This window comes from Maniola hyperantus, chromosome 20, assembly GCF_902806685.2.
Source record: "Maniola hyperantus chromosome 20, iAphHyp1.2, whole genome shotgun sequence".
NCBI lineage: Eukaryota > Metazoa > Arthropoda > Insecta > Lepidoptera > Nymphalidae > Maniola > Maniola hyperantus.
Genome location: NC_048555.1, coordinates 5985089 through 6011189, shown reverse-complemented (window position 1 = coordinate 6011189; position 26101 = coordinate 5985089). Strand labels below are relative to the sequence as shown.

At 35.3% G+C, this 26101-nt stretch overlaps 1 protein-coding gene across 2 annotated transcripts in view; it reads left to right on the top strand.

Annotated features, from left to right (window-relative positions):
* The window catches only part of LOC117991734 (G-protein coupled receptor dmsr-1-like), a 69313-nt gene extending 61943 nt beyond the window's left edge, over positions 1-7370 (top strand). For both annotated transcript variants that reach the window (XM_034979331.2, XM_069505320.1), the window contains one exon: positions 5738-7370. In XM_034979331.2, the coding sequence (XP_034835222.1) occupies positions 5738-5759 (22 nt within the window). In that variant the 3' untranslated portion in view covers positions 5760-7370. The remainder of the gene's footprint in view (positions 1-5737) is intronic.
* The last annotated feature ends 18731 nt before the right edge of the window (positions 7371-26101 follow it).

The window sequence follows — 26101 nt, the reverse complement described above, 5'->3', positions numbered from 1 at the left end:
GGAATTGACCCATACTCACCTAGGTCTACTCAACTCTGACTGGATAATGTTAGGTTGGACAAAGTTTATGCTCTTAAAGCTATTGTGTCCTTTTCGGGTTGGAAAAAATGCATGGCTCAATTACGTAGTGGGGTACTCTTTCCTCCCCCCGCTTCCACTATCAAGAGCGAGCGAGGCGAGCTCAGGACTTAGGGCACTCCGACTCGGATGGGTTAGGTTAGCAGGGGAACCCTTCGTGCTTATTTCTTTTTAAACCACCCAGAAAAAAGGGGCCCCACGAAGCGGGGCTCCGTCGACCGGGCCGACGGAAGAGACCACTCACTATATTGGGAGGTCTCTAATTAATTAATCTAACAATACGCGGTAAGCATTGGATACACCTAGGTGAGTTAGTAAGTGAGTGGGTAAACTCCAAATTAAAAATTATTTTTAATTATTATTTGAACATTACCCAAGAACCTTGGGTTGAAGTAAACCCGGGTAAACCTAAGTTTATTCAAACTTCCAACTTTACCCGTAACATATACATACTTAAACAGGGGCTTGATTACGGTAAAATGAGAGTGTGACGATCGCAATCACTTCTGATTGGCCAACACTTTCTCGCTGTTGGCTAAAATGCAATGTTGTAGCCTAAAACAATTGATATTGATGCACTTTTTCCGGACTTGACCTGCAGATCATTTTCGAACAGCTTTTTTTATACCAATACAAGTGAGCCATTTGACTGCGATCTCACTCAGTGGTAAGTGATGATGCAGTCTAAAATGGAAGCTGACTGAGGGTATGGCAGTTTTATTAAACCCATACCCCCTTATCGGTTTCTACACGACATCTGCATCGTACCGGAATGCTAATTTGTTTGGTGGCACGGCTTTGCCAGTAGTGTGTTAACTAGCAATAATAGATAATGGAAATCACTCACGGTAGTTCAAACGCTAAAATAGCCGTAGCCTCCAACCAGACCTAATGTTAACGAGTACCTCTCTGCGTGGTCCTCATTTCTATGGATCATAACCCCTTCCATTAATTACGTAATAGTCCCCACCATTATGTGGAAGTTTTGTTTCTTGAGAAAATAAACGACAAATTAAATAAAGCAAAGTGTAACACTCGATGTCAGCTACCAGAAAATCTTTACTTCGATGAAGTAGAAAAGAAATAGGAAATATAAAAGATTTATATATTTGACTAGTGTAAAAGAATCGAGGCAAGAAGTGGGAATCAAATAAGTATATTTTTTAAGCCGAACTTAATAAATAATTATGATCTTAGCAAAAACGAGATAGAGCCATCAATAATAATTTCTAATAATATCTAAAAGTTGGTTTGTCTAAAAAACTTCTTTGTCCACGTTCTGGTGCTTTTGACACTCTAAAGCAAAATTGATTAATTGAGCCAAGAAAGAAAGGTTTTGCGGAGCGAGACCAATATCTCAATCTATGAGTGTTTTATTTCAAGTAAAAAAAATGAAAATAATTTAAGCTCAAATATAAGAGATGTTACTCAAATTTTTTTACCTAAGTAATAAAACGTGCAAAGAGCGGATGTAGCGATTGTAAGTACTTAATTCACCTTTGTAGACTTTTGCAACTAAAAATCAAAGATAGGTAGGTAACATGAAACTCTAGATAGGCAAAGCTCAAAAATTGTAATTTAAAAAGTGAAAACAAATTCGTACGTTTGTTTGCGTTACTATATGGCTCTATTTTATTTTACATGAAACATATTATTATTGTTTAAACAATACTTTTGCGTTTTTGCTCATTAAAAATTTTCTATATTCTAGATAAAACCTCAGTTACTTTGAGTAGAAAAGTCATTACTTTTCTTATATTAATAATCAAAATTAATATAAAAATTATATCGAGGGAAACCACACTGATAGTTGTTCAAAGTTTATTCGTTCTTTAAATTAAAAATTTCAAAGAAAGAAAATTAACGTTTTTCAGACGTTTTCGTTTCCCACGAAATATTTTAAGTACCTACCTACCACCCGCTAAGAAACTGAAATAACTTTAAATATCGTCGAAAAGAGTTCAAAACAGAGGCGGCACCAGTGTGCCGATTTATACAAACTTGGCTTGTTTGAGAAATCGTAAATTTCGCTCGTTGTCGACACTTTGTCGCGAAACAAAGTACTTATCTATGTTATTTTAGAAATTCTCAGCTCCGCAGTTTGATGTTCCGGATCATTTTGTTTTTATTGTTTTAATAAAGTTTTGCTTTGAATTGAAAATATCGTGGCCTTAATTTGTTTTATGAGTAATGGTCCTATTAGCAATAATCAAGCCTTGGTGACAATTCTAATGGAAGACAGATGAGTTAGCGATAACAACTTTTAGTTTATTATCAAAAGATATAAAAGATATCGACAACACCTTCATGTCTCAATTAATGTGAATGTCCGTAGCACCCCTCATGGGTACCATTGCGCACTTTTTGATTGGTTAGTTAGCGAACGAAGATAATATCGGCTAGCAAACTCGCGTGAGGCACGAACCACTCTGCTCCCGCACACTTTTCTTGCAGATCAATACTTGGTGTAAATATGAAAATGAAAATGAAAATGAAAATCTTTTTTTATTCGTATAAACTTTTACAAGTGCTTACGAATAGTCGGATGCATCTACCATTGGTTCGGAATGCCTTTCCTGTGGAAACGCGTATAACGGTACAGACCAGGGGTGTTACGGATATTTGCATCCGCATCCGCATCGGCATCTGCGTCAATTAATGCGGAGCTTTTACGGATGCGGATTATTCGAGTTGCGACAAAAAGTAATACTTAATATTTTAATAATTAAATGGTATCTTTTTTGAGAAAAAAAAAAAACTTTAATGGGACCATCCCGCTAATTTCCTTTATTGAGTAAAAAAATGCAAAGCGGTTCAGAAGTCTGAAGAAGAAGAAGAAGAAAACCGGCCAAGTGCGAGTCAGACTCGCCCACTGAGGGTTCCGTACTACAATCGTATTTTATCGATATTTTGTACGATAATTTAAAAACTATGATGCATAAAAATAAATAAAAATCTGTTTTAGAATGCACTGGTGAATACCTTTCATATTATGATACCCCACTTGATATAGTTATCTCACTTCGAAAGTTGAAAATACTAATTATTAGTTCATGACCACAATTTAATTTTTTTTGTGTGATGTAACCACAAATTCACGGTTTTTAGATTTTTCCCCTAATGCCAGCTATAATATTCTAGGTCAACGGGAAGTACCCTGTAGGTTTCTTGACAGACCGACAGACCCTATAAGGGTTCGTTTTTCCTTTTGAGGTACGGAACCCTAAAAACCACTGAATTGAGAACCTCCTCCTTCTTTAAAAGCAAAATTTTCTCATAATAACTTATTATACCTCCCTATAATTCTCAATCAACAAATTAATGGGTAATTAAGTTGTGAAAAATTTCGTAGTTTCGTAACTCTAGGTAGTCACTTGAGTTTTCAGCTCTCAGTTTTCATGTATACAGATTTAAAAAAAAAAACTGTAGTGATTACAGGTTATTATAACTGTGCTGACCAACTTTACAGCTCTACTCGTAACAATTTATTTTTAAAAGAGTTGTGACATACTTAACAGATTGACGGACTGGACGACGTAATTATAACGGTTCTTGAGATACAGCCCGCTGACAGACAGACGGACGGACAGCGGAGGTTTAGTAATAGGGTCCCGGTACCCTTCGGGTACGGAACGCTAAGAAATGAAAACTTCAAAAATGAAAATATCGCTGTCTTCCAGTGTGCCTGTACCGTTTTTGCTCTAATGAGAATTTTAGAGGCACAATACATTTTTACTTTTATGAAATCTCTCTCCAAACTACACGGAAAATATCTGTACTTATTTATTTAAGGCTAAAGTATGCCATGAAAGGTTTATACCCGACTGTAGCAGAAGGATGGTAATATTTTAGGGCGCGTGTATCTCCAAGAAAAAAAAACCACATGCGTGGTACATTCCTACAACCAAGACTTATCTAACGAGATCTTGGCTATCTAACGAGAGGGCTGTTTTTTCTAATGCAAAAATATTATGTTTAAAACTGAGGGATATTAACTTAACATTATGATAATTTCCGTATTGGAAATCTGACATATTGTGGGCTGTGCGGGTGTGTGGGACGTCCCCACCCCAATGGGGATGATGACTATGACAAAAATAAATGATTTCTTAGTAACTATTAAACAAAGGGTCTTCCAAAATTCGAAAAATCCATATACGCTGCTAGTTTTAAATTTGCAAACCATTTTGCATAGTATAGCACCAATAGTGGACTGAAAACCGAAAGGTCGACGGTTCAAACCCCGCCCGTTGCACTATTGCCGTACCTACTCCTAGCACAAGCCTGACGCTTAGTTGGAGAGGAAAGGGGAATATTAGTCATTTAACATGGCTAATATTCTTTAAAAAAAATATCGGTTTAATAAAAAAAAAGTACGTCAAATTACGTCATACGTATGACGTCACATCTGTGTATTTTATACAAGCTCCCTTACTAAGAGAGCATTTTGACGGTTGATAAAAAGTAGCTGATTTGACTACTAGTCATCATCCCTATTGCCATCTCGACGTGTAGTCGCGTACTAGGAATTAGCTATCTATTTCTTACGAGTAGGTAGTCTACGTCAGTGTTTCTAATACTAATAGGTATTACTAATAGGTAATACTAATAGGTAATACTAATAGGTTTTGCTTTTACCTTCCGTTTTATTTGCGTGGTATTCAGGTGTACCTACCTAGTTCTATTTCGGGGCTCTAGTAGATCGATTTTAATCAAAATTGGAACGGCATTAATAAAGTCTGATATTTGCTTCCGTACTCATATCACAGTTTTACAGTGGTGAATATATTATTTAATGACAATTTTAATATTGATATTCAATAAATTAAAAATGTTTTTGTAATAACCCACTACAGATTTTGAAGGTAGGCACTGTATGTTATCTCTAAACGCCATCTATCATTCGCCATTTTTTTAAAAGCTATACTTAACTTAAATTTGACTAAATGGTTTTCACAGAATATACAATAACCGCGATTGCTCTCTCTCGCATAAGTTCATCCATCATAATCTAGCTGAATGAAGCGCAGATTCTTTTCTTACTAAATTTACCTACCCATCTTTTTCTTGACTCGCTTTTGTTAATATACATAGAAAATTCCTTTCATAATGAATGTTATATGTTAAGATTATATATATTCTGGTAGTTAGGCTCCGTTAAATGCGGTTCCTAAATACCCTCATAAAATGCTTCTCTTTATGATTTCCTTCATTTGTTCCCCTATCGTTGGCGAAACTGTGAAGTTAAAGTCACAAGATCATTTTAGCGCCTTGATAGTTAAGCTAGTATGACGTAGTAAGTAATAGAATAATTAATTATCTACTTGGTCTTTTGTGAATGGGACAGGAATTTCTCTTATTAGAGTTGACAGGTCGCTGAACGGATTTTAATGTGCCTTTAATTACAACAGGCACGTTAAAAACCTCAATTTTGAAATGTACAACATTAAAATTAATATTTGTATTCTTGTACAACAAAGATGTTATAAGACTCCGGGTAGGCAAAGGGAATACAGATATATTTAAAAAAGTTAAGACTTTGTACGCTTGTGCGTCTGATACATGCCTGCGCGTATTATGATAACAAAATCTGTACTTAAGTAAGAAACTTTAGATGAAATATTTGACTTTCACTATTAAAATGAATAATTTGTTTCAGAGCAAAAACTTCAGTGCCGTGAGGCCGGATTGTGAAGGGGGCCCCTCCAGTATGTGAACAGTTTCTGTGACAATCATGATAATTGAAGTGATCAGTGTTAACTATATGTTTTTGTACGCTAATATAGTAGTAAATAGGGTCCATTGTCAATTTTGGACGTAATATCTTACCTACGTTTGCGTGTAGGATATTAAATTACTTATTATTTTGTCAATGGTAACTAGAGTATACTTATGATCAGACTTAACTCCTAAGGCTTGAGTTCCTCCTACGCTGATGTTAGTTACGTATGAGTTAATCTATATTCATATGGAGACACTGTCAGCTTCGTCAGCGTCATATACCCCGTTCCCACTTGTCGTTTGTCGGGTTCGGTTTTAAATCCGATGTTCCAGTGGCAGAACATTTTATATAAAGCTATTCCCACTTGTTGCAAACCGATTTTGTGTCAAAATGTACTGCCACTGGAACATCGAGCGATAAACGACAAATGACAGTTGGGAACGGGCGTACTTTTCGTATTACGGTCTACGACAGCGCAGTGAATAGCACAAAATTTAAAATATTCGTAGGTACCTGCGACAGATTTACGCGATAGACACCATTGTAAGAGAAATTAAGACATATATTTTAGCTATGGATACTTAAAGCACAAAAAGTTTTTTAAAAATTAAACTATACAACAAAAGACTAAAATAGCACCAAATATAAAGTATTGTGAGATTGTTTTTATGGTATCTGTTTTCGAAAAACTTTGCTTAACATAATATACGATAGGTACGTTTTATTTGCTTATAAATTATATCGTTTCCAAATTACTTAGGTAAGTATCAGAAACTTAAAAATGTCAATACTAAGTGTAAACGTAGTAAGACCCCCTTGCACAAGGGCAGTTAAACTGGTTTAGTTACATTTTATATTGCCGTCACTTTTTGGCATATCTGCGGTAGTCAAAAAGTGTCCTTGTGCAAGTGAGTCAGTGTAGCACAGTAAATAAAATTCGGGAAGCCCATCTATCTAGTTTCGAATTCATCCCGAATTCTTGGCCTTAAGGTTTTTACATACGAATATTAGATACGTGAATGGGTTTTCCAAGCTTTTCAATATGATGCAAGTCCAATAAATTATAACAATTGCTATACGAATGACGTTAGCGAGTATGTATTTTTTTGTATATTTACCACCATATCCTATTGTGTGTATAACACGTAAGGCTATAAAAGTTTAACTATTACATAGAGCCAGAAGTATTAAATCCATGTCCATAATAATAATAAATCTATATTTTATGTAAATAATAATAATAATAAATTTACATTTACTTATATAAATAAAATACAAAATCATACTAAAATGCATGCCTTGCTGTGACACAAATGAGGTGGCAATATCCAACAAACCTAATATAATAGCCAATTTGTCTAATACTGGCTTTATTTATTTTAATAATAGTTATTACGATAATACTTAGATAACAGTTAAGTAATACAGGATCATCTAACAGACTTCCACTTGGCTGCTTTCAGCAGTTTTTGCCAATAATAAATAATACCGGCAGATATAACCTGTAGTAGTGTGTAGTTGGATTTTCAAAAATATATGTTTAAAATAAAACATCTAGAATGTTACATAATATTTATTTTGTACCAAAACTTAAAACTAAGACATACCCAAACATTAAACATAAGCAAGGACAAGGACAAAACTTATCTCTTTAAAAGGTTTCTATTAAAAGTCCCAGAATGTCAGAACAAAAAACTAAGAAAAACCCGAGTAAGTACTTAAGTACTTAAATACTTTCAATAATAAAAAGATCTATCACTTTGTCACATCTACTTATTTAATAAACAAATTGAGTACAATAATATTTATACGTACCTATAAGGCCTCTCCATTTGAAGCTAATTTCAGTAAGCACGTGTAAACCGAGCAAACAACCATTATCATCTAATGTGGCTAATTCCGTTGTACACAATTTCTAAACTAAACTTAAATGGCACGTCTAAATCTATTGCTATCCCTTTCATAATGTTGCTTGCGGAAAAGGAGAGCACTAGATTTAGACCTGTTAATTTAGTTTAGTTTAGAGATTGTGTACCAGAGAATCGGCCCCAATGTCCCTTTAATTAAATCGAACCTCCATCACAGTATTCTATTCTGTCGTTATTTGAATAGTCAACACATACAATACAACGATATCGTATACGGTACACTTCCATTAACACCTTTGTTACCATGAAACAAGCGTATAACGACCGCTTCTCGAGTTACCAGAAGCTTTTTGCTCACCATGGAAACATCAATAAATTTCATAGTCACAACTCCCAGCTCTCACTTTTGATTTTTATAAAAAGTGCGGTCCTAAATTTTTCTGTAAATCTCTGCAGTTTTATTTTCGTTCAAATCGACGACATATCTAGTTCCTCAGACCAAATTCCTTTAAGTATCTCTATAGTACGCGACAGATTGAAATATCAATCGGGGAGGAACGCCCCGCACACCCGCACAGCTTCCGCGTTATCCCGGTGCGGGCGAGCCCGGGTGACATGTGCCCGGGTAATCGACAGTTAAAAAAGAATTTACATTTCAAGTTTGTTTTGAACTTATTTTATGTGATTACATTAATTTAATATGTTAAATAATTTAATTTAGCTTTGTTTCACTCTTGTATTGTTCTTGATTTGTTTCAAATCTTGAAAATGGGTTCCTAATTATTTCATGCAACATTGTGAACATTGTGAACTTTAGGTTCCAACTCCAAGGTTAATAAAGGTATGATTCGCGGATGCAATGTAGCGGAACATTGCTGCCTAGCTCGGAATGTAATGTCATATAAGCTTATAGAGATTGTATGGGGACCAGTAGTGCCGCGACTGGACTGTGACAGCTGGTGTCAGCACTGTTGCGGCAGCGCTGCTGCGTGCAGCGTGGTTCGGAATCATACCCTAACAGTGCAATTGTAACGTCCATGAAATCCGCTATAGCGACTAACGATTATGTATGTTTATGAGCCTCAATAGCTCAACCGGTATAGGAGTGGACTGAAAACCGAAAAGTCGACGGTTCAAACCCCGCCCGTTGCACTATTGTCGTCCCTACTCCTAGCACAAGCCTGACGCTTAATTGGAGAGGAAAGGGGAATATTAGTCATTTAACATGGCTAATAGTCTTTTAAAAAATGTATAACTAATATTGTAGGTATAGGTACAATAAAATGAAACTGTTTAACTTAAAAGTTTTTGAATAAGTAAGTATTCTTTGTTAAACATTTATCTAGCTTTGAAAGAAGCAAGAATTTTATGCAGTAAATAAATAAAGCTAATTCTGAGATTGAAAATTAATAGTTTTTCCTTGGTCTGCAAGTCTTGTAGATCAATGATGTGAAACAATCAATAACAAGAGTAGTTACTTACAATATTTTTTTCTTATTTAATTGCATTACAACCCATATAAATAAATCGATAGTCCACTTGAAAAGATAGTCCGTCCGAAATCTTGGTTTTACGGGTAATTTTGAATTTTTAAAGTCAGGAGTTGTCCTAATAGGTACAACGCGATTACGCGGTCATCGCAAGTTCGCGCGAATTATACTTGTACGAACGCGCGATCAAACATACTCGAATAGGTGTCCCAATTGACATTTACGCGATGGTCGCGTGTTCTCGCGTTCTATTTGACGCAAGCACGCATTGATCGCATCGCTTGTCGCGCGATGATCGCGTAGGTACTCAAGTTGTATTAGGAGTTAGGACAACGCCCATGAATGAACCATGCCAATTTGAAATAAGATCGTAATATAATAACTTTTGAAGCGCTTATCGCAAATCTAGTACTAATTCTAAATCGATGGTTGCCAATGTTACCTGTACCTATACCTACTTTATTTTCACGTATAATATATTTAGGAGGTACTTGCTGTAGATGCGTGGATGACAATTTAAAGAATTTTTCTTGCAGTTGTAAAATGATTTATTGAGCGCAGACCGTTGGTTAGTTTTTAACAAGAAGAACAAAGGAATTTATGAAAACGTCAATTGATACAAAAATATATATAGTAAATTGCAGGTGGTTATAAAAATATTATGTTGCGTGAACTGACATTTGGAAAAGATAATAAATGTGTGATTTTAAATTAATAATGTTTGATTCCAAAATATTAACATGAGTTATAAAAGTGACTAATTTATATATATACAATAACAAAAATACTATAAAGAAACAATTAAATAATTAAGTGAACGACAAAATTATGAGTCGACGAATTGGTACGCATTTGCTGCGAAGATGTTGTAGGCGCTTCAACACTTGCTAATACTGGTAAAGTATTTTATAGCTTTTCTGTCGAAACTCCTTGGATGCTGCAACAGTTATCTCATCGTTTGGATATCTGCCAGCAAAGGATATCTGCAGGTTTCATATTATCTTGTTCGTACTATTTTCATTAATTAAAGATCTTGGCCACTGAACAAAAGGGAATTTTAATTATTTAGAGTAGGTAGTAGAAGGCTTTGTTCTAGAAATAATTTGATCTGAAATGCCTAATTTTCTACCACCAATCGAAAAAATTAATTACAACAAAAAAAAGGTATACCTTCCTACTTATTATTTTTTGTATTATGCTTCCATGAATTTGATTCACGAATCTAGATTTATTGGACCTGAAAACTTTAAACTTAGCAGGATAAAAGGGAATAGATACCCAGTTCTAACGAATTCCAATGAAATAAAAGGTAGGACAAGACAATAATTTTTGAGTTTTTTATAAAGAAATCTGAAACTTTCTCGATATTGATGAAAATAAATAGGTTATTCCTAGACTACAGTTTCAACCGATTTTTTCATTTCAAAATGGCAAGGCAGTACATATACCTACCTAACATTTTAGGACATGCCTATTGTTAAAAACCGGTTAAATTAAAACCCGGTTTTCAATATATGTTAAAAACCGGCTGACTTATACGAGTAGGGCCTTGCTATTTAATTTTAGGGATGCGATGTTTTGGTTATATCTTACAGAATACTTTGTGAATCGTTGTGTTTAGTATTTTGTTGTTTAAATACAAGTATATGGTTCATTTTCCTATTTCTAACTAGTTCTGTTTTTGAAATAGACGCCGTTGCTCCCGGTGAAGGCACCGTGAGCTTGTTTTCGCAAAAAGGTTTTGTCTTTCTATTGGTGAAAACCTTATGAAAATTCGTAATCTGAGATTAACCCGAACAACTTGGCGCAACGGGGGACTTTATATAAAAAGTATTTAGTGATAGTATGAAGCTGTTGGTCAGGAATCTTCTGAAGAGGTTGCGTTTTCTATAATATGACCCTTTGTTATTTCCCTCTTGGGAGTGGCAGGAACCGAATTTCTAAAATAGTAGCACCAAGGGACTACGAAAGCCTAGACTACTAGGGTTAACCATTTTATACGGAAACTTACCTTTCGGCCACAAGATTGGAAGAGTAATTCTCTAAGGTATGACCGTGTGAAATATGTCAACAAGAAAGAAAATAAAAAAGTTCAATTTCGTTCAGTTCCCTAAGAATTTCAATTAATTTGTGGAGGCGGACGTTGAGTTAAGCTCAGTTGATTTAATCTACAGAATATACATAATATTTTCTCTAGTAAATAAATATTTCTCTTCTGAATTTTCAGTGCTCTGTTACTAAGCCTCCGCTGTTCGTTCGTCTGTCCGGCCGTCCGTCTGTCTGTCAGCGGGATGTATCTCAAGAACCGTAATAGCAACTAGAGAGTTTAAATTTTCACACAGTGTGTGTATTCCTATTGCCGAAAAATAAAAACCAAGATGGCGAATTTCAAAAAGGCCACCACGCAAATTAAAATAAATAAAAAAGTATATAATATTAATAGTGTAATATCCTGTAGATACGATGTCCGACTCGTACTTGACCGGTTGCTCATGGTATGTACTTAGTAGGTACCTACCTACTTACATTGTTGGTCTTTTTATATTTTCCGATTTTTTTCATGTCAAAAGATTTTCGACGATATGCGATAGGTACAGGTAAGTAATACCTATATAGCATACTGATTACGATAAAGTTTAAAGTACTTACATCATAATATTACACCCTCTGTACAACCTCTGTATATTGCAAAGCTCGATAAACTGAGTGTAGATAGGCGATATATCATAGATTAGAGTAAGTTTAATGAAGTCGAGGATTAGGGAAGTAATCTCGTGTTTTCAATCACTGTGGGTTAAGCACTCATATTTAAATCTATGTAATTTAACATACGCAATCAAGAGTTAATTTTACGGTTACTCGGCCAAAATATTCTGTTTCAAATTTCATTGTATTGTTCAGCTTGTATTACGACATAGTAACCTGTACAGTAACTCAACGACATTTATTTTATTTAAGTACTGAGGTGCTTTTGCTTTTTAACTAGGTACCTAACAACAATGATTTTGTAATAATATTTTTCTCTGTATAAATGCGTAATGAAAATACCAAGAAAGAAAGACAATCGTTTTTCAGTAACATTATGACCCATATTTTTAACCGACTTCCAAAAAATAGGTGGTTCTCAATTCGGCCCGTTTTTTTGTAAATATGCTCTCAATTGTATTTTAGCCTCATTCCAAGGCGTACCGTACCTAGTTTGTTTGTGGTAATCTAGGTTTTTGGTTACATTTCGTAGACTTGCTTATTGCTCGTTGACTGTATTTGCTCTAAAATTAATCTTAGAATAAGGCTCAAGTCACAGTGTGGGAAAGTCTAAATGACGCGATACATCTCTTCAAAATTGACTTGTTGTAAACTGAATTTTATCTCTATAATTAACTATCTAAGTACCCGGCAGAAAATAATGTACATCGACCTTTAGAAGGAGATAGCAGATTTGTACAACATTGTCTCCGTCGTTGAAACCGACAAATCGTCATATAGGTATGAATGACAGAGGCAACACTCTACAAAGCCGAAATGTCATTCTAAAGGCCGATGTACATTATTTTCTGCCGCGTACTGTATTACACCTATTAATTAAGACAAATAAATTCTACAAAACAGATTTTTATTCATTCATTTCATTTCATTCTTTCATCAGGTACAATGAGGAGACAAAGTTCACAGTGACAATTTGATGAGTAGGTTCTAGCACTTCTAGTGTAAATATTAAGAATTGGGTCACAAATGAATTTCAAATTAAGATTACAGTGAATGTTAACTTAGTAAGATAGCTAATTTTGTATTGCAAACGCAACATTGTGGCTAATAAACCTGTTTATTAATATTTCACAAATAAATTAAAAATATTTTAAACTGTTGAATTTTTATGAAAAAAATTGTGAAATTAATTATTTTTTAGATAGTGATAAACATTATTATTTTATTATTAAGAAAAAATTTAATTAATCCGATCCAAATTTTTTTTTAGTAGCTACGTATCTAGTACTTATCTACTCACTTATTTATTTGAATGTTTATTCTGGTCTGTATTCTAGTCTTAAGCTATTTTAATCTATTTGTTCTGTAATTCTTAAAAGATGTTTACTGAATAAAGGCTATTTGAAATATAATGTTCAGTAGTTTTATCTATGTTATACCATATAATATATCACTTAAGTAATAATATACTTCTATAATAATAATAGTCCAACGCCGAAATGCGTTTGACCAAGTCCCAGGGAGCGTTTTTGGCGCGGCGTAAATGAAATGAAAATCTGTTATCCTAATTTTTTTAGTTCAAAAAAGGAATCCAAAATTCAGCAATTTCAAGGCGAGTAGGCCTGATAATTTACATAATAGGTATTTGTTAGATTTTGGCTGCAACTTCACCTGGTAGTAATTGATGATTCAACACGTCAAGATGGAGGCAGGCTTATAGCACGGAGTTTATTGCACCATGTTAAAAGGTAGAAGAGCCATGAGTCCCGCTAAAAGGTAGAAGAGCCATAAGAGCGGTAAACGGTAAAGGTGGGCGGACGACATCAGACGAGTCGCAGGGAGCCGCTGGATTCAGGCGGCGCAAGACCGTGGCGTGTGGAAGTCCCTACAAGAGACCTATGTCCAGCTGTGGACGTCTATCGGTTGATGATGATGATGAAGGTATTAGATAAGCATGTTTTTTCTTTGCTTAAAAAAACTACTTATTACGCAAGGAAACGAAGCGCTGGACTCCGTACAGACCTGTGCCCTGCTCTGTCTATCAAACGTTATAAGTCTTAAATAACAAGCGTTTTCTCTTGTAAATTATAGTGCATTTTTACAAAAATTCGTTTATCAAAACTACATGCATAAATTACTAGTAGTAAGCTATGATACAATCTTAGACGAAATACATTCAAAACCGAGTTACTTGGAAGATCTATGGCAATTTTAATAATCGGATAATTAGCGTGTATGGGCTTCATAGCAACTGATGACACAATTAAGTGCAAATCAGCTCGCTCGGCGCTGTAGCCTAAAATTTAATAATAGCCTCTTTTTCTATCCTGTAAATTTTTATCTCTCCCTCTCTGAGATAGGTAGAGTTACGGGAGAGCCGTCCAAGGGGTGCGTCACGTCGTGTCACCACCATAGGTACCTATATTTCGCGGGTAATGTGACCAAGTGAGCCCGGGCCTGGTAGTAAGTACTAAGTTTACTTTTTTACTTACGTCGTATATAACAATTTGGACCCAGTACATTTTTGTTTCAGTATTTAATAGTTCATTCAGTTCCCCATACCATCTGTTTAGTATAATAAAAAAGGAATTTTATGTGGCTTTAGTTGTGTCGGGTCGTCCCAAAATTTACAAAATACCCATGGGTAAGCATGCAAGTCTGTTTACGGTCTGTCCCTCTTCGGAAAATTATGCGCGTCCTTAATCCGACCTTCTTAAAAAAGATAAAAAAATGAACAACATTTTCATCTGAAACTTATACAATAGAGTTTGTGTTATGTCTGGCTGTCCAGCGCGGAAATGCAGCATGCAGAACGCAGGCATCATTTATATGTATATAGTAATTAGATAAGGCCTAACTTTAGGTTTTATTGTAATATTTTCACATTTTGAACTTTTATTACTACAGACGGGACACGTCATCAATCAGGGTGGGTACCTTTTGGTCATGAAAAAAGTAAAAAAATATTGTGAACATTGATTTGCACTTGTACATTTTTTTCATCAAGTAATTGATTAATAAATAAACTAAAACTTTTGGTATTTAACAGTTTTTTTATTTCAATCGAAAACGTAATGAAAACTAAGTGCCTACTCATGTTTAGCTAGTTAATGAAATGATAAAGAATCAATAAAATCAATAAGTAGCAGCAAGAAAGTATCAATTTATCAGCTATAAAATCTTCTTACAATTCAAATATCAGGCTCATCAGCATGATAAAATGTAAAACAGTAATTTGCTAATTTTGAAGAGCCTGATATTTGAATTGAAGGAAGATTTTTTAGGTGATAAATTACGCAAAGGGAATGTGCAAACAGACGATTCCTTTTATCCCTTATTCATTCAGTATTTTACAAAAGGTTAAATTATCCCGGCGAAGTTTTGCAAGTTCTAAAAGGGTGGTTTGCGGATAGAATAATAACGAAAAATTAGCCTATTATGAGGCCTTGGTTAGTTATATTAAAATAGAGATATTTGACGACCTCAATTTGGTGCTAATTGGAATTAGTTTAATTTTTAGAAACATTGAAAATTTACGAAAATAACGTAAAGCTAGTCAATTAATCCGCCCGTTTCCGTCCACTGCTGAACATAGACCTTCCCGAGTGCGTTCCACGAAAATAATCTTATTATACTGCTCCAATAGTAATAAAACCTTAAAGTCGTCGGTCTGAGAGCTCTCCAAAATGTTCTCAAAGGTATGCGAAGACTACCACTCCGCACTTGGCCAGCGTGATAGATTTTGACCTAAATCCTTCTCATTCTGAGAGGAGAACCATGCTCAGTGGTGGGCCAGCGATGGGTTTAGATGAATATGAATATAAAATGAAAACACAACGTGTTGTAACTGGACCTTATAGTAAGCTTCGTATCCATTTGAGCATGCCTCGGCTTAAGGCAAACTGAGCTGCTCATTCGTCTAAGAAAGGATTTTTGAAAATTCAACCTCTAAAGTGGTAAAATAGGTGTTTGAAATTTATGTAGTCCACGCGGAAAAAGTCGCAAGCACAAGCTAGTTAAGTATAAGTATGAGGTTTTCTCTGTCAGGTATATTAAGCTCAATGGGTATGTGGGTATAAAACAAATATAAGTAGGAACTGAGGAAAATTCAAGGACGTGGATGGCGAGCCGATTTGATTGCTGTGGCAATGTCGCGTGCCCGGCGAATTTATTGATGCGAATTTAATGGAGTGGTTGCAACGTACACACAATCTACTCGTCTCATACGGTGTTCATTATTTTTTCTGTTCTCGTATGCTTAATTATTTTTTCCTTTTTTGACTGATTAATAAGGTCTAAGCAAAATGAATCCCGACCGTTGTATTCTTTTATTTTACAAATCATACTTACTTACCTAGGTACTGCAATCTGCAGTTGCAGTTGATGAAAAATGAGTTTCATGTTCGTGCCTTTTGGTATGGAGACCTTGGGCCCGTGGGGTTCGGAGGCTCGAGCTCTTTTTGAGGAAATTTTAAAATTATAATCGAGTCAACCGGGGACCCGAGAGCTGGCAGCTACCTAGGTTAAAGAATTAGTTTGGCCATCCAAAAGGGTAATGCTGCCAGCATCTTGGGTACAATGCCTCGCTGCGGCGGTCTCGATGAGGTTTTAGATTTAATTTAATTTATTGTAGTCCTTTTTTTAACTTTTAATTTAGATACTATAAAAATATTTCTTTGTAGGTATACGATTGCAGTTAAAATAACATTAAACTTTGACTATGTACCAATAAAAAGCAAAGTACAAATTCTGGGCCCATCGGACACGAAATTTTTATAAACGAAGTGTCTTAAAAGCTGATACTCGCGTTCCTTTTTTACTTTGGAGGTATGTAACCCTAAAAATTGATAAAATTCAACTCTGGCAAAATCATGGGCAAGTATTAATAATATACTTTATGTGCTAGAAAATAAGAATACTTATGTCTATTATATTTCTCCGTATATACCTGATCTCCAATAATGCTCAAGGCGACCACAGCTAAGCACCCTCTAAGACGTTGATGACCGACCCTCTCGAGTCACGCTCAAAACCTCCACTTCACCCTCCACTGTACTATGAAGTCAGACTGATCTTCGCGTCAATTACTAGATTGTTTGTCTCTTTCTCACGTCAACAGAATACTTAAGTTGAACAAGAACGGAACGTGCTTAGTGAAAAGTTCAAAAGAAAAGCCAAAGCAAATGAGAGAGGCAAGCCCTTGTAATTTTTTTTGTTACATTAAATTTTGCTTATGAGATTGCTCTTGTACTTCTAAAAGTCGTTACAAAGAATAATAAGGAGCAAAATAATTTGCATAGCAATTAAATTGCTGTCGATCAAATTCGGTTTCAGCATTGGGTTTAGCCGTTTAGTTAGAATTTTAATAAAGTCGAAACACTAAATAAACTCACTTGGTATTAGTGTAAAATGTTTTGGGATCCAAGCGGTTCAAATTAGAAACGAGGAGGCAAATCGCTTCGTACGTGTCCGTGGAATATCGACTACATATGGGCACATGAGTGGCTGTGATGGTGTTGCGGTAAAATCACGCGAACGAAATCGCGGTCAAAGAAAATATAGCAATTATTTATCACTTACTCGATATCGTGATAAGCGTAGTTATTATCTACGCTTTACCCTGTGCTTATGGAACACGCCTCCACTTCAGCTTTGATATCGCTTGTTATCTTTTAACATACAAATTGTACGAGGAAAACAATTTCCTCTTATGGTGACCTATTTTTACAAGCTTTTTTACAAGCTCGTGTTTTTAAATATTTTATCTATAATATAAAAATGAATCACTAAATGTGTTGCTCATCGCAAATCTCGAGAACAGCTGAACCGATTTCGCTAATTCTTTTTTTATAATACCTATTCCTTGAAGTTGGTACGAGGATGGTTCTTACGCAGAGAAAAAATTAAAAAAATTGAATCAACTGTTAGGCGGAACGAAGTTCGCCAGTTCACTTCATATATTTTATATTTTGTACTAATTGTGGCTAATTCCGTTGTACATGATCTCTAAACCAAACTAAAATAGCACGTCTAAATCTATTGCTATCCCTTTCATAATGTTGCTTGCGGAAAAGGATTTAGATCTGTTAATTTAGTTTAGTTTAGAGATTGTGTACAAGAGAATCGGTCATAAATGCGAAAGTGTGTCTGTCTTTATCTTTAACATAAACATAGTTAAAGTCGCGGGCATGAGCTAATATTTAATAATTTGAGCTATACAAAGCGGAGTTTTTACAAGGGCACTCAGGATTTCCTTGTGAATGGGAGCTCAAGTTGATGACGCTAAAATATGTAATGGGGTTACTTCGATGATACTGAGAGACGTATTTTTCGGAAATCATAACGCTATAAACTGTAATTATGTATTTATATAAGGAACAGATTGTCTGACCATTATTGACCATTATTGACCGTGAGTCTGTGGTAAAAGTGAGTAAGTAGCCGTTGCGTTGTTTGTATTTTTTTTTAGAGTAGAGAGGTTCCTTAGTGAGTATTTAACTCAATCAGATGGAAATTGTCTACTGAGCGCCCGTGTATGCTTTGAATCAACTGAAGAAAATATTTGTGATTTATTGTAATGTTATTTCAACGAAATTTTTGGGTGATTACGAATTCATTTATTTAATACACTTTTATTGGTTGGTCCTTTAATCACGCCGCAACAGAGCAACGGATAGTCGTGTTTTTTGCATAACATCTTACTTTTATTTGCCGGAAAATCAAAAAATTTCCCACGGGGTTTTAAAAAATCTTAATCCACACGGATGAAGTTGCGGGTTTAAATAGTGATATAGTATTTTAGAGAAGAGTCTGCATTTAATCATGATTCCAGTCACGAATTTAAAGTACATACGTCTCAACGTAATAGTTAGCCAAATTAAAGTGGTTATCATCGATCGGTAGCCGAGATGAAACTAGTTTAAAGGGCATTCGTGGATGGAAAATTGGGTTGTTACTTGTTAGATAATCTAATAGGGCCACAGTGGAAAACAAAACAACCTTTATCCAGGCAATTATTGACCGCAAAAGAACAATATAATATTCTATTTATTTTTTCAAATTATAGGTACCTGATTCGGAACATGGAATGTAGGTAGGTACTAACTAGCTTATCGCCCACGTAGACTACACAAATTCAAAATCCCTATTTTAACCTCTTAGGGGTTGAAATTACAAAAATCCTTTCTTAGCGGATGTCTGTCATATCAGCTTATCTGTATGCCTCAGCCAGATCCGTCCAGTAGTTTGAGCTGTGATAGATCAGTCAGTCAGTCAGTTGATGTTAAAGTAGTGTAATTGATTGATTCATCATCATCATCATCAACCAATAGACGTCCACTGCTGGACATAGGTCTCTTGTAGGAACTTCCACGCGCCACGGTCTTGCGCCGCCTGGATCCAGCGGCTCCCTGCGACTCGTCTGATGTCGGCCGTCCACCTAGTGGGGGGTCTTCCAACGCTGCGTCTTCCGGTGCGAGGTCGCCATTCCAGCACCTTGGGACCCCAACGTCTATCGGTTATACGAATTATGTGCCCTGCCCATTGCCATTCAGCTTCGCAACCCGTTGAGCTATGTCGGTTACTCTAGTTCTCTTACGATTGATACTAATTGATACGAATTGATTGATTACTTGATATATTTAGATGCACGTTCATTTTTTGATGCGCTTAATCACATTGTGTATGGTAGTAGGATTTTCGTAACAAAATCAAACTCAACCTGCCTGAAAATATGGACTGTCAACCGTGAAATTATTAATTTACTGCATGACACAGGAAAATGTGTTTTCATCATGACAATATGTAAATTTTATGGCACAACACTTTACTTTATCATTTTTTACCCCCACTAGTAAAATGAATTTATAGGGAATAGAAAGTAAGCATTCTTGGAGAGAAAAATATTTGCGTATATGTCCCGCAAATTGCTAACGCGCGTGGCCGTCATTTTGGTGACGTCAGCACTTGACTGCAGTTTTGAGCTGATGGTATATTTTTTATTCGGCTGACGTCAATGTTAATGAGACATGGTTCCAGCGCAATAGCAATTTGCGGGACTTATACCTAATTAATTTAGCTGTAGGTATCTACTTGCATGGTTTTTGCATAGGTACAGTTAAAGACCTAGAGAGTGATATAGGCTACTTTTGTTCCGGAATATTTAGTTCCTAAGGGATTTTAAAAGCTTGATTCCACGCGGATGAAAACTCAGATATAGGGATCTAAGCTTAATAGAAAGTATTTATTAGTTCCATAAATTATTTCTATAACCACGAGAAGTCAGCTCTGGCAAGCTACTTGACTGTCTAAATTGAATTTTTGAAAGTTTTGTATACTAGAACTTGTTAGAATTGACATAGCATTAGCACATTCCAAGTCTGAACTTGGCTTACTTTATTGTAGCAATTGTTTAAAATGCGAAGCAAAGAACCGTTAAAGCTGCTTTTATAGCGATTGAGCTGTTAAGATAAATATAGCAGGTAGGTATAGTAAGGATTCGAAATGTATCGAGGAAACGGGAATCTCTAAACTCCGTATTGAGAACAAGAGGTAATAAAATCTTATGAGTGTTTCTATGAGCTTTTTAACATTCAAACGGAGGATCCAAAGCAGTGTCAGATTACTAACGAAAAGTGTCTAAAACAGTTTGTTTGTAAAACAAGAAGTATCTTTATATTCTTTAAACTTGGAATTACAACATAAATACCTAACACAAGATTTTTACACAAAAGGTTATAAACATCCTTTCGTATTCATGTAGGAGATAGGTTCGTTGACGTTTCTGATTTTAGCTTGTTACTATATTGTTGAGCTTTGAAGCCTTTGTAACTTTATGTGAGATCGGTGTGATATTACCTACACGTTAGACTATGAGATGCTCATTAACGCAATTTACATATTAATTAACATCTCAAATACTTACCTAAATTAATACTCCCTTAGATCCTCTCGAATTAATATTTAGGAATGTCTTATTTTGTTCATATTAGGTGTTAATATCGACAGCTCTATAATATCTTGTGGCTCCACTTTAATTAGATATTCGTAAAATAAATTCTTAGATGTTTATGGTTGTAAAGTAAATAGGTAGCTGGTTGTACCAAGTCGCCGGTATTACATACTAGGTACAACACAATATTCAAGTACGTTTTTAAAAATAGGATTATTTGTGGAAGTGTTTTTAAACATTTAAATATAATATTAGGAGACTCAATCGCTCAATGGGTAAAGGAGTGGACTGAAAACCGAAAGGTCGACGGTTCAAACCCCGCCCGTTGCACTATTGTCGTACCTACTCCTAGCACAAGCTTAACGCTTAGTTGGAGAGGAAAGGGGAATATTAGTCATTTAACATGGCTAATATTCTTTGAAAAAAAAAGAAAAAAAGAAGGCAAATGAATATCTAAATAAATTTAAAACAATTAATTTTAAACATTGCTATCACAGCATATTCATTATAACTTAAAAATAGGTAAATATTTTTTGTCAGAATTAATGAGTTCTGTTTGTATCGTAAAAAAATAATCGTAAAAACATTCAAGAAAAAAGTTAAATCATCTTTCATAAAAACTGTGATAAAACGAGTCTTCCATGATAATTATTACGTTTTTATTAGTACATACAAATTGTAGGTACCTATAGGTAGTATTGCTACAATCTACAGGTATGTACGCTTTTTAAAACTAACATTCGTAAAGGCCATTATAAAAAATAGATACGTTAATTAAATAACTAAATAGATTCCATTTGAGTTATTCTTAGTTTATTTTTTGCTTTGGCCTCTAAATAAGATAGAGTCGAAATAAGGTTTACATACTTACTAAAAGTTAATAGCCCTCCATTTTATGTTTTTTTTAATTACAATACAAGTTAGACCTTAACTGCCGACTCACCTGATGGTAAGTGATGAAGCAGGGGGTTGTCATATAATAGAGGTCAAAACTCAAAAGGTAGACGCTCAGACACTCCGCATAAAAACGGATCGCCCGTCCTTTCAAATCCGGGAGGTATAGAAAAATAAGCAGCCCCTGGATTTTGTAGATGAATATTTATGAATGCTTCGCTTAAAATGGTTTATAGGGTTAAAAATTATAATAAAGTGTAGCGTCATAAAATCTGCATAATTATTATGACGCAAGCACAGTTGGTACATTTGCCGGCCGTAAATTAATAATTTCATGGATGAAGGTACACACCCTGGCGATCAATACGGCTTTTTGTAAGCGAACTGAACTCGCAAATCTTGCTTGATTGTTTCGGTAATGCTGCGAAATGGTAGCGTAGGTCATGTACTTAAGCATGTCTTTCTATTGTAAAGTAACAAGGGTACTTAGTTCTTTTATAGAGACTCTAGTTATAGTCTGTAAAAAATGACTCCTCACGCGCCATTTTCACTGTATGGGTCAACTGTTATGTCAAAAGTATGGTTCACCTTTAAAATAATTACTAAAATCGTACTTTTGACATGAAATTTGACACAAAACGTTAAAATGGTGCTTGAGGAGTTAAATAATTTTACGCGTTATAGTTACATTAAAGTTTCATCATACTTTAGTACTTATAAACTTTTTGGCTGATTTACGCATAGTTTTTTTTTTCTTATTGTTGAGTGCCATTTTAGCTACTCAATTATTTTACGATCTAGCCTAATGTATGACTAATGAGTAATTTTATTTTAACCTAAACTTATAAATTATCTTATATACTTACTACTCTTCGGATTTACAGGTCAGACCAGGCCGCGCTGATAAGGAGAAGTACGCTTTGCATACAAACGTAGTTTGGTTCTAATGATGTTTGAGCCCGTGTAATTTTAAATTACACATTTTTTACAGAAATTTGGAAACAACACTGAAAAAGTTACTTACTTATTTGTTTCTAGGGCGTGTCTATAAAATTTCATTGAGTTTGATTGGTTAGTATATTCAAATTAGAACTAAAGTTATGTTTGTATGGGGAGTGCGCTAGGGCGACCGCGGCTTATCGAACCATGACATACAGAATACCTGGGTCCCGCGGCGGTATACCTACTACGGCACAATACCTATCTACTGTAAACTAAATAGTTTTAGTTTAGTTAATTATTTTTTAGTTTTAGTTTATTTGTTTTTGTCATGTTATGTTATATTTTTTGTGTGCAATAAAGTATTTCTATCTATCTATCTATCTATCTACTAGCACTAAAGGCTACAAAATTCCCGGTCCCGTTGCTGTGTGCACTAGCTGGGCTATAATATAATGTGTTCAGGTTCAGGTGATATATGGATTCGTAAAAGGTGTTTTTATTGCCAAATAAGTGTATATTCAAACGGACCACATCTCAATCACACCATAGCGGAAAAACGTATACGAATACTTACCTGCTGACTTCAGATGACGTTTTAACGTAACTCATAGCCACAAAATACTAAGAATGATACGGTGGTCGCGATGTGGTCATGTGAGTATCGCGTGTGGTTGATTGCATTTGTGCCCATGATGTCGTTGGAAGATATTGACCACGCGTTCGCAACAGAATATGTTGAATGCGACTGCAACTTTCATAAGTTCCGTTTAACATTACTTGGTAAATGGAATTATGCGTTTTCAAGTTTTGTGTCCGGCGATACTTTACTCCTGTCGTGTGGTTGTAGTGTGGTGCATCTGAAAGGACTCTAAGCATAATAAATCAAACGCTAAGATATAAACATGGTTTGTGATGTAAGTAAGTACTTATTGAGCTAGCTATGTATGTATGTATATGCGGCACCTCCTATCCACCACATGACGCAATGTTTGGAGTACTAAGGAGATATTTTAATCATTTCCTTTGAATGTACGGCGTAGATGCACTGTGAAAATGAAATGTGAATATTCATTAAAAATATTAGAAAGGAAATTTTAATATAAGGAAATGTTGTATAAAGTAATATATTTTTAAAGGATCCATCATCTCGACGTTTAATTTTATTTCTCGTACCTACATTACACTCAGCGGCCCACTACTGAGAATGGTATACCTACTTTCAGAACGAGAACAGACTGCACACACCTTTGGAGAACAGGACATGTAGGTTTCCTCAAGACATTTTCCTTCACCGTTAAACCAAGTGATATTTAATTGCTTAAAACACACATAACGCCGAAAAGTTAGAGGTGCGTGCCTGGGATCGAACCTCAGACCCTCCGGATAGAAGACCGACTTCTTAACCACTAGGCTATCACAGCAAATGAATCTTAGATAAAGTTTGTATATTGTGTTACTAGTTTCTATGTAGGCGTTGCGCAAAGTACAAAGTAAATCAGTCTAAATAAATTACACTTATATAACTACTAAATACAAATATTTTGGTTTTTTTTTACTCTAAAAATAAAAAGTATACTCAGATGTACTTACAAAAGAATTTAACTTTCGCGGTTTCCAAAGATAATCAAAATGGCTTTATAGGGATTCTGTTTATCCCAAATTCAAAGAGAATCTAAAATAACCTAAGCTATAAATAACTTGCGACAATCTGTTTATAAGTATCAAGGTCTGTACTTTCTACCTACACATATTTCATTTATATCTATGTTTGTATCTAGAACCTGACTAACTGACATTATTACCAATGCACAACTCGCTGGGTCTAGAAACATGAAGTTTTGAAAAGTTTTCTCCATTACGTAGGGATTTTCAGATATTTCACTTGAGCGAAGCGGGATGGATCAGCTAGTTAGTACCTACCTGTGCCTAGACCTATTAACTGCGAAATCAATTGTTGAAGTATTACCTTACCTAGTACTTACGAGTTAGTACCTATTAGATGATGCCCGTGATTTTATCCGCGTGGACTTGGGTTTTTAAAATACCGTGGGAGCTCTTTGATTTTCCGGGATAAAAGTACTTAGCATAATATGTTACTCTCCAGGTCTTTAACTATATCCATACAAAAAATCACGCTCATCCGTTGCTTTTTTGCGGCGTGATTGAAGGACATACCAAAAAGTCAATAAACAAACACACTTTTGCATTTATTTTCGCATGGGAAGTCATAATATTATTATTTGAGTTACTTATAATTTACTAGCTGATGTCCGCAACTTCGTCCGCGTGGAATAAGGTTTGTAAAAATCCCGTGGGGACTCTATGATTTTCCGGGATAAAAAGCAGCCTATGTCACTCTCCAGGTCTCTATCTTTACCCATGCGAAAAATCAAGTCAATCCGTTGCACCGTTGCAACGTGATTGAAGGACAAACCAACAAACCAATAAACCAACAAACCAACAAACACACACACTTTCGCATTTATAACAAGGGTACTGATAATAAGGGTACTGATTATAAAAAAAGTGATTGGATTTTATGGTATTTGTAGAACGGTAATAGCCTAATAATAAATCACAGTTCACGACAGTTGGGGAACTTCTAACAAAACGTCGAGGATTCGCCGTCACTGGCAGGCGTCAAATGTTAGTACATTTGACGCAGGTAGCCCTAAAGTAAACCAGTTTTCCTTTGATTTTACGTCACCATAGCCTAATCCATACTTATATTATAAATGCGAAAGTGTGTCTGTCTGTCTGTCTGCTAGCCTTTCACGGCCCAACCGTTCAACCGATTTTGATGAAATTTGGTACAGAGTTAGCTGACATCCCGGGGAAGGATATAGGCTTCTTTTTATCCCGGAAAATTAAAGAGTTCGCCCGGGATTTTTAAAAAACCTAAATCCACGCGGACGAAGTCGCTGGCATCATCTAGTCTAGTAATTTATAAAGTGGCTCAGATCTGGTGGGAGACCTCAGCCGTTACTGGCAAAACCATGCCGCAAATTCTATGCATGCCGTAAATGCTGCGTAGGAACTGATTGAGGTAGTTATGATAAATAAAACTGCCATATCCCTTCCAGGTGATCTCGCTTCAACCTGACAGTATTATCACTAACTATCACCAGTCAAGATCAAGGTACCTAGAGCTTATCAACGAATAAAAAAAGATGTTCTAGTAGGTACAGACTCCTACTTAAAAACCTCTAGCAATTTCAACGTGATTTTCCCTAGGGAAAATCCCAGCTCCATTTTAACCCTTTCAAAGAACAACTATTTTTATTATTGGTCACTCAAGGGTCTAATAAGAAAATTATCTTGTTGCTGCTTTTTCCCATCATTTTTCTGGATGAGTAGGTATCTGCCTACTTTGAGCGTTGAAGGGAAACGTGATTTGTCCTCGTTCTATTTGTAGTAAAGTACTTAATAAAAATATAAGCTCTTCCCGGAG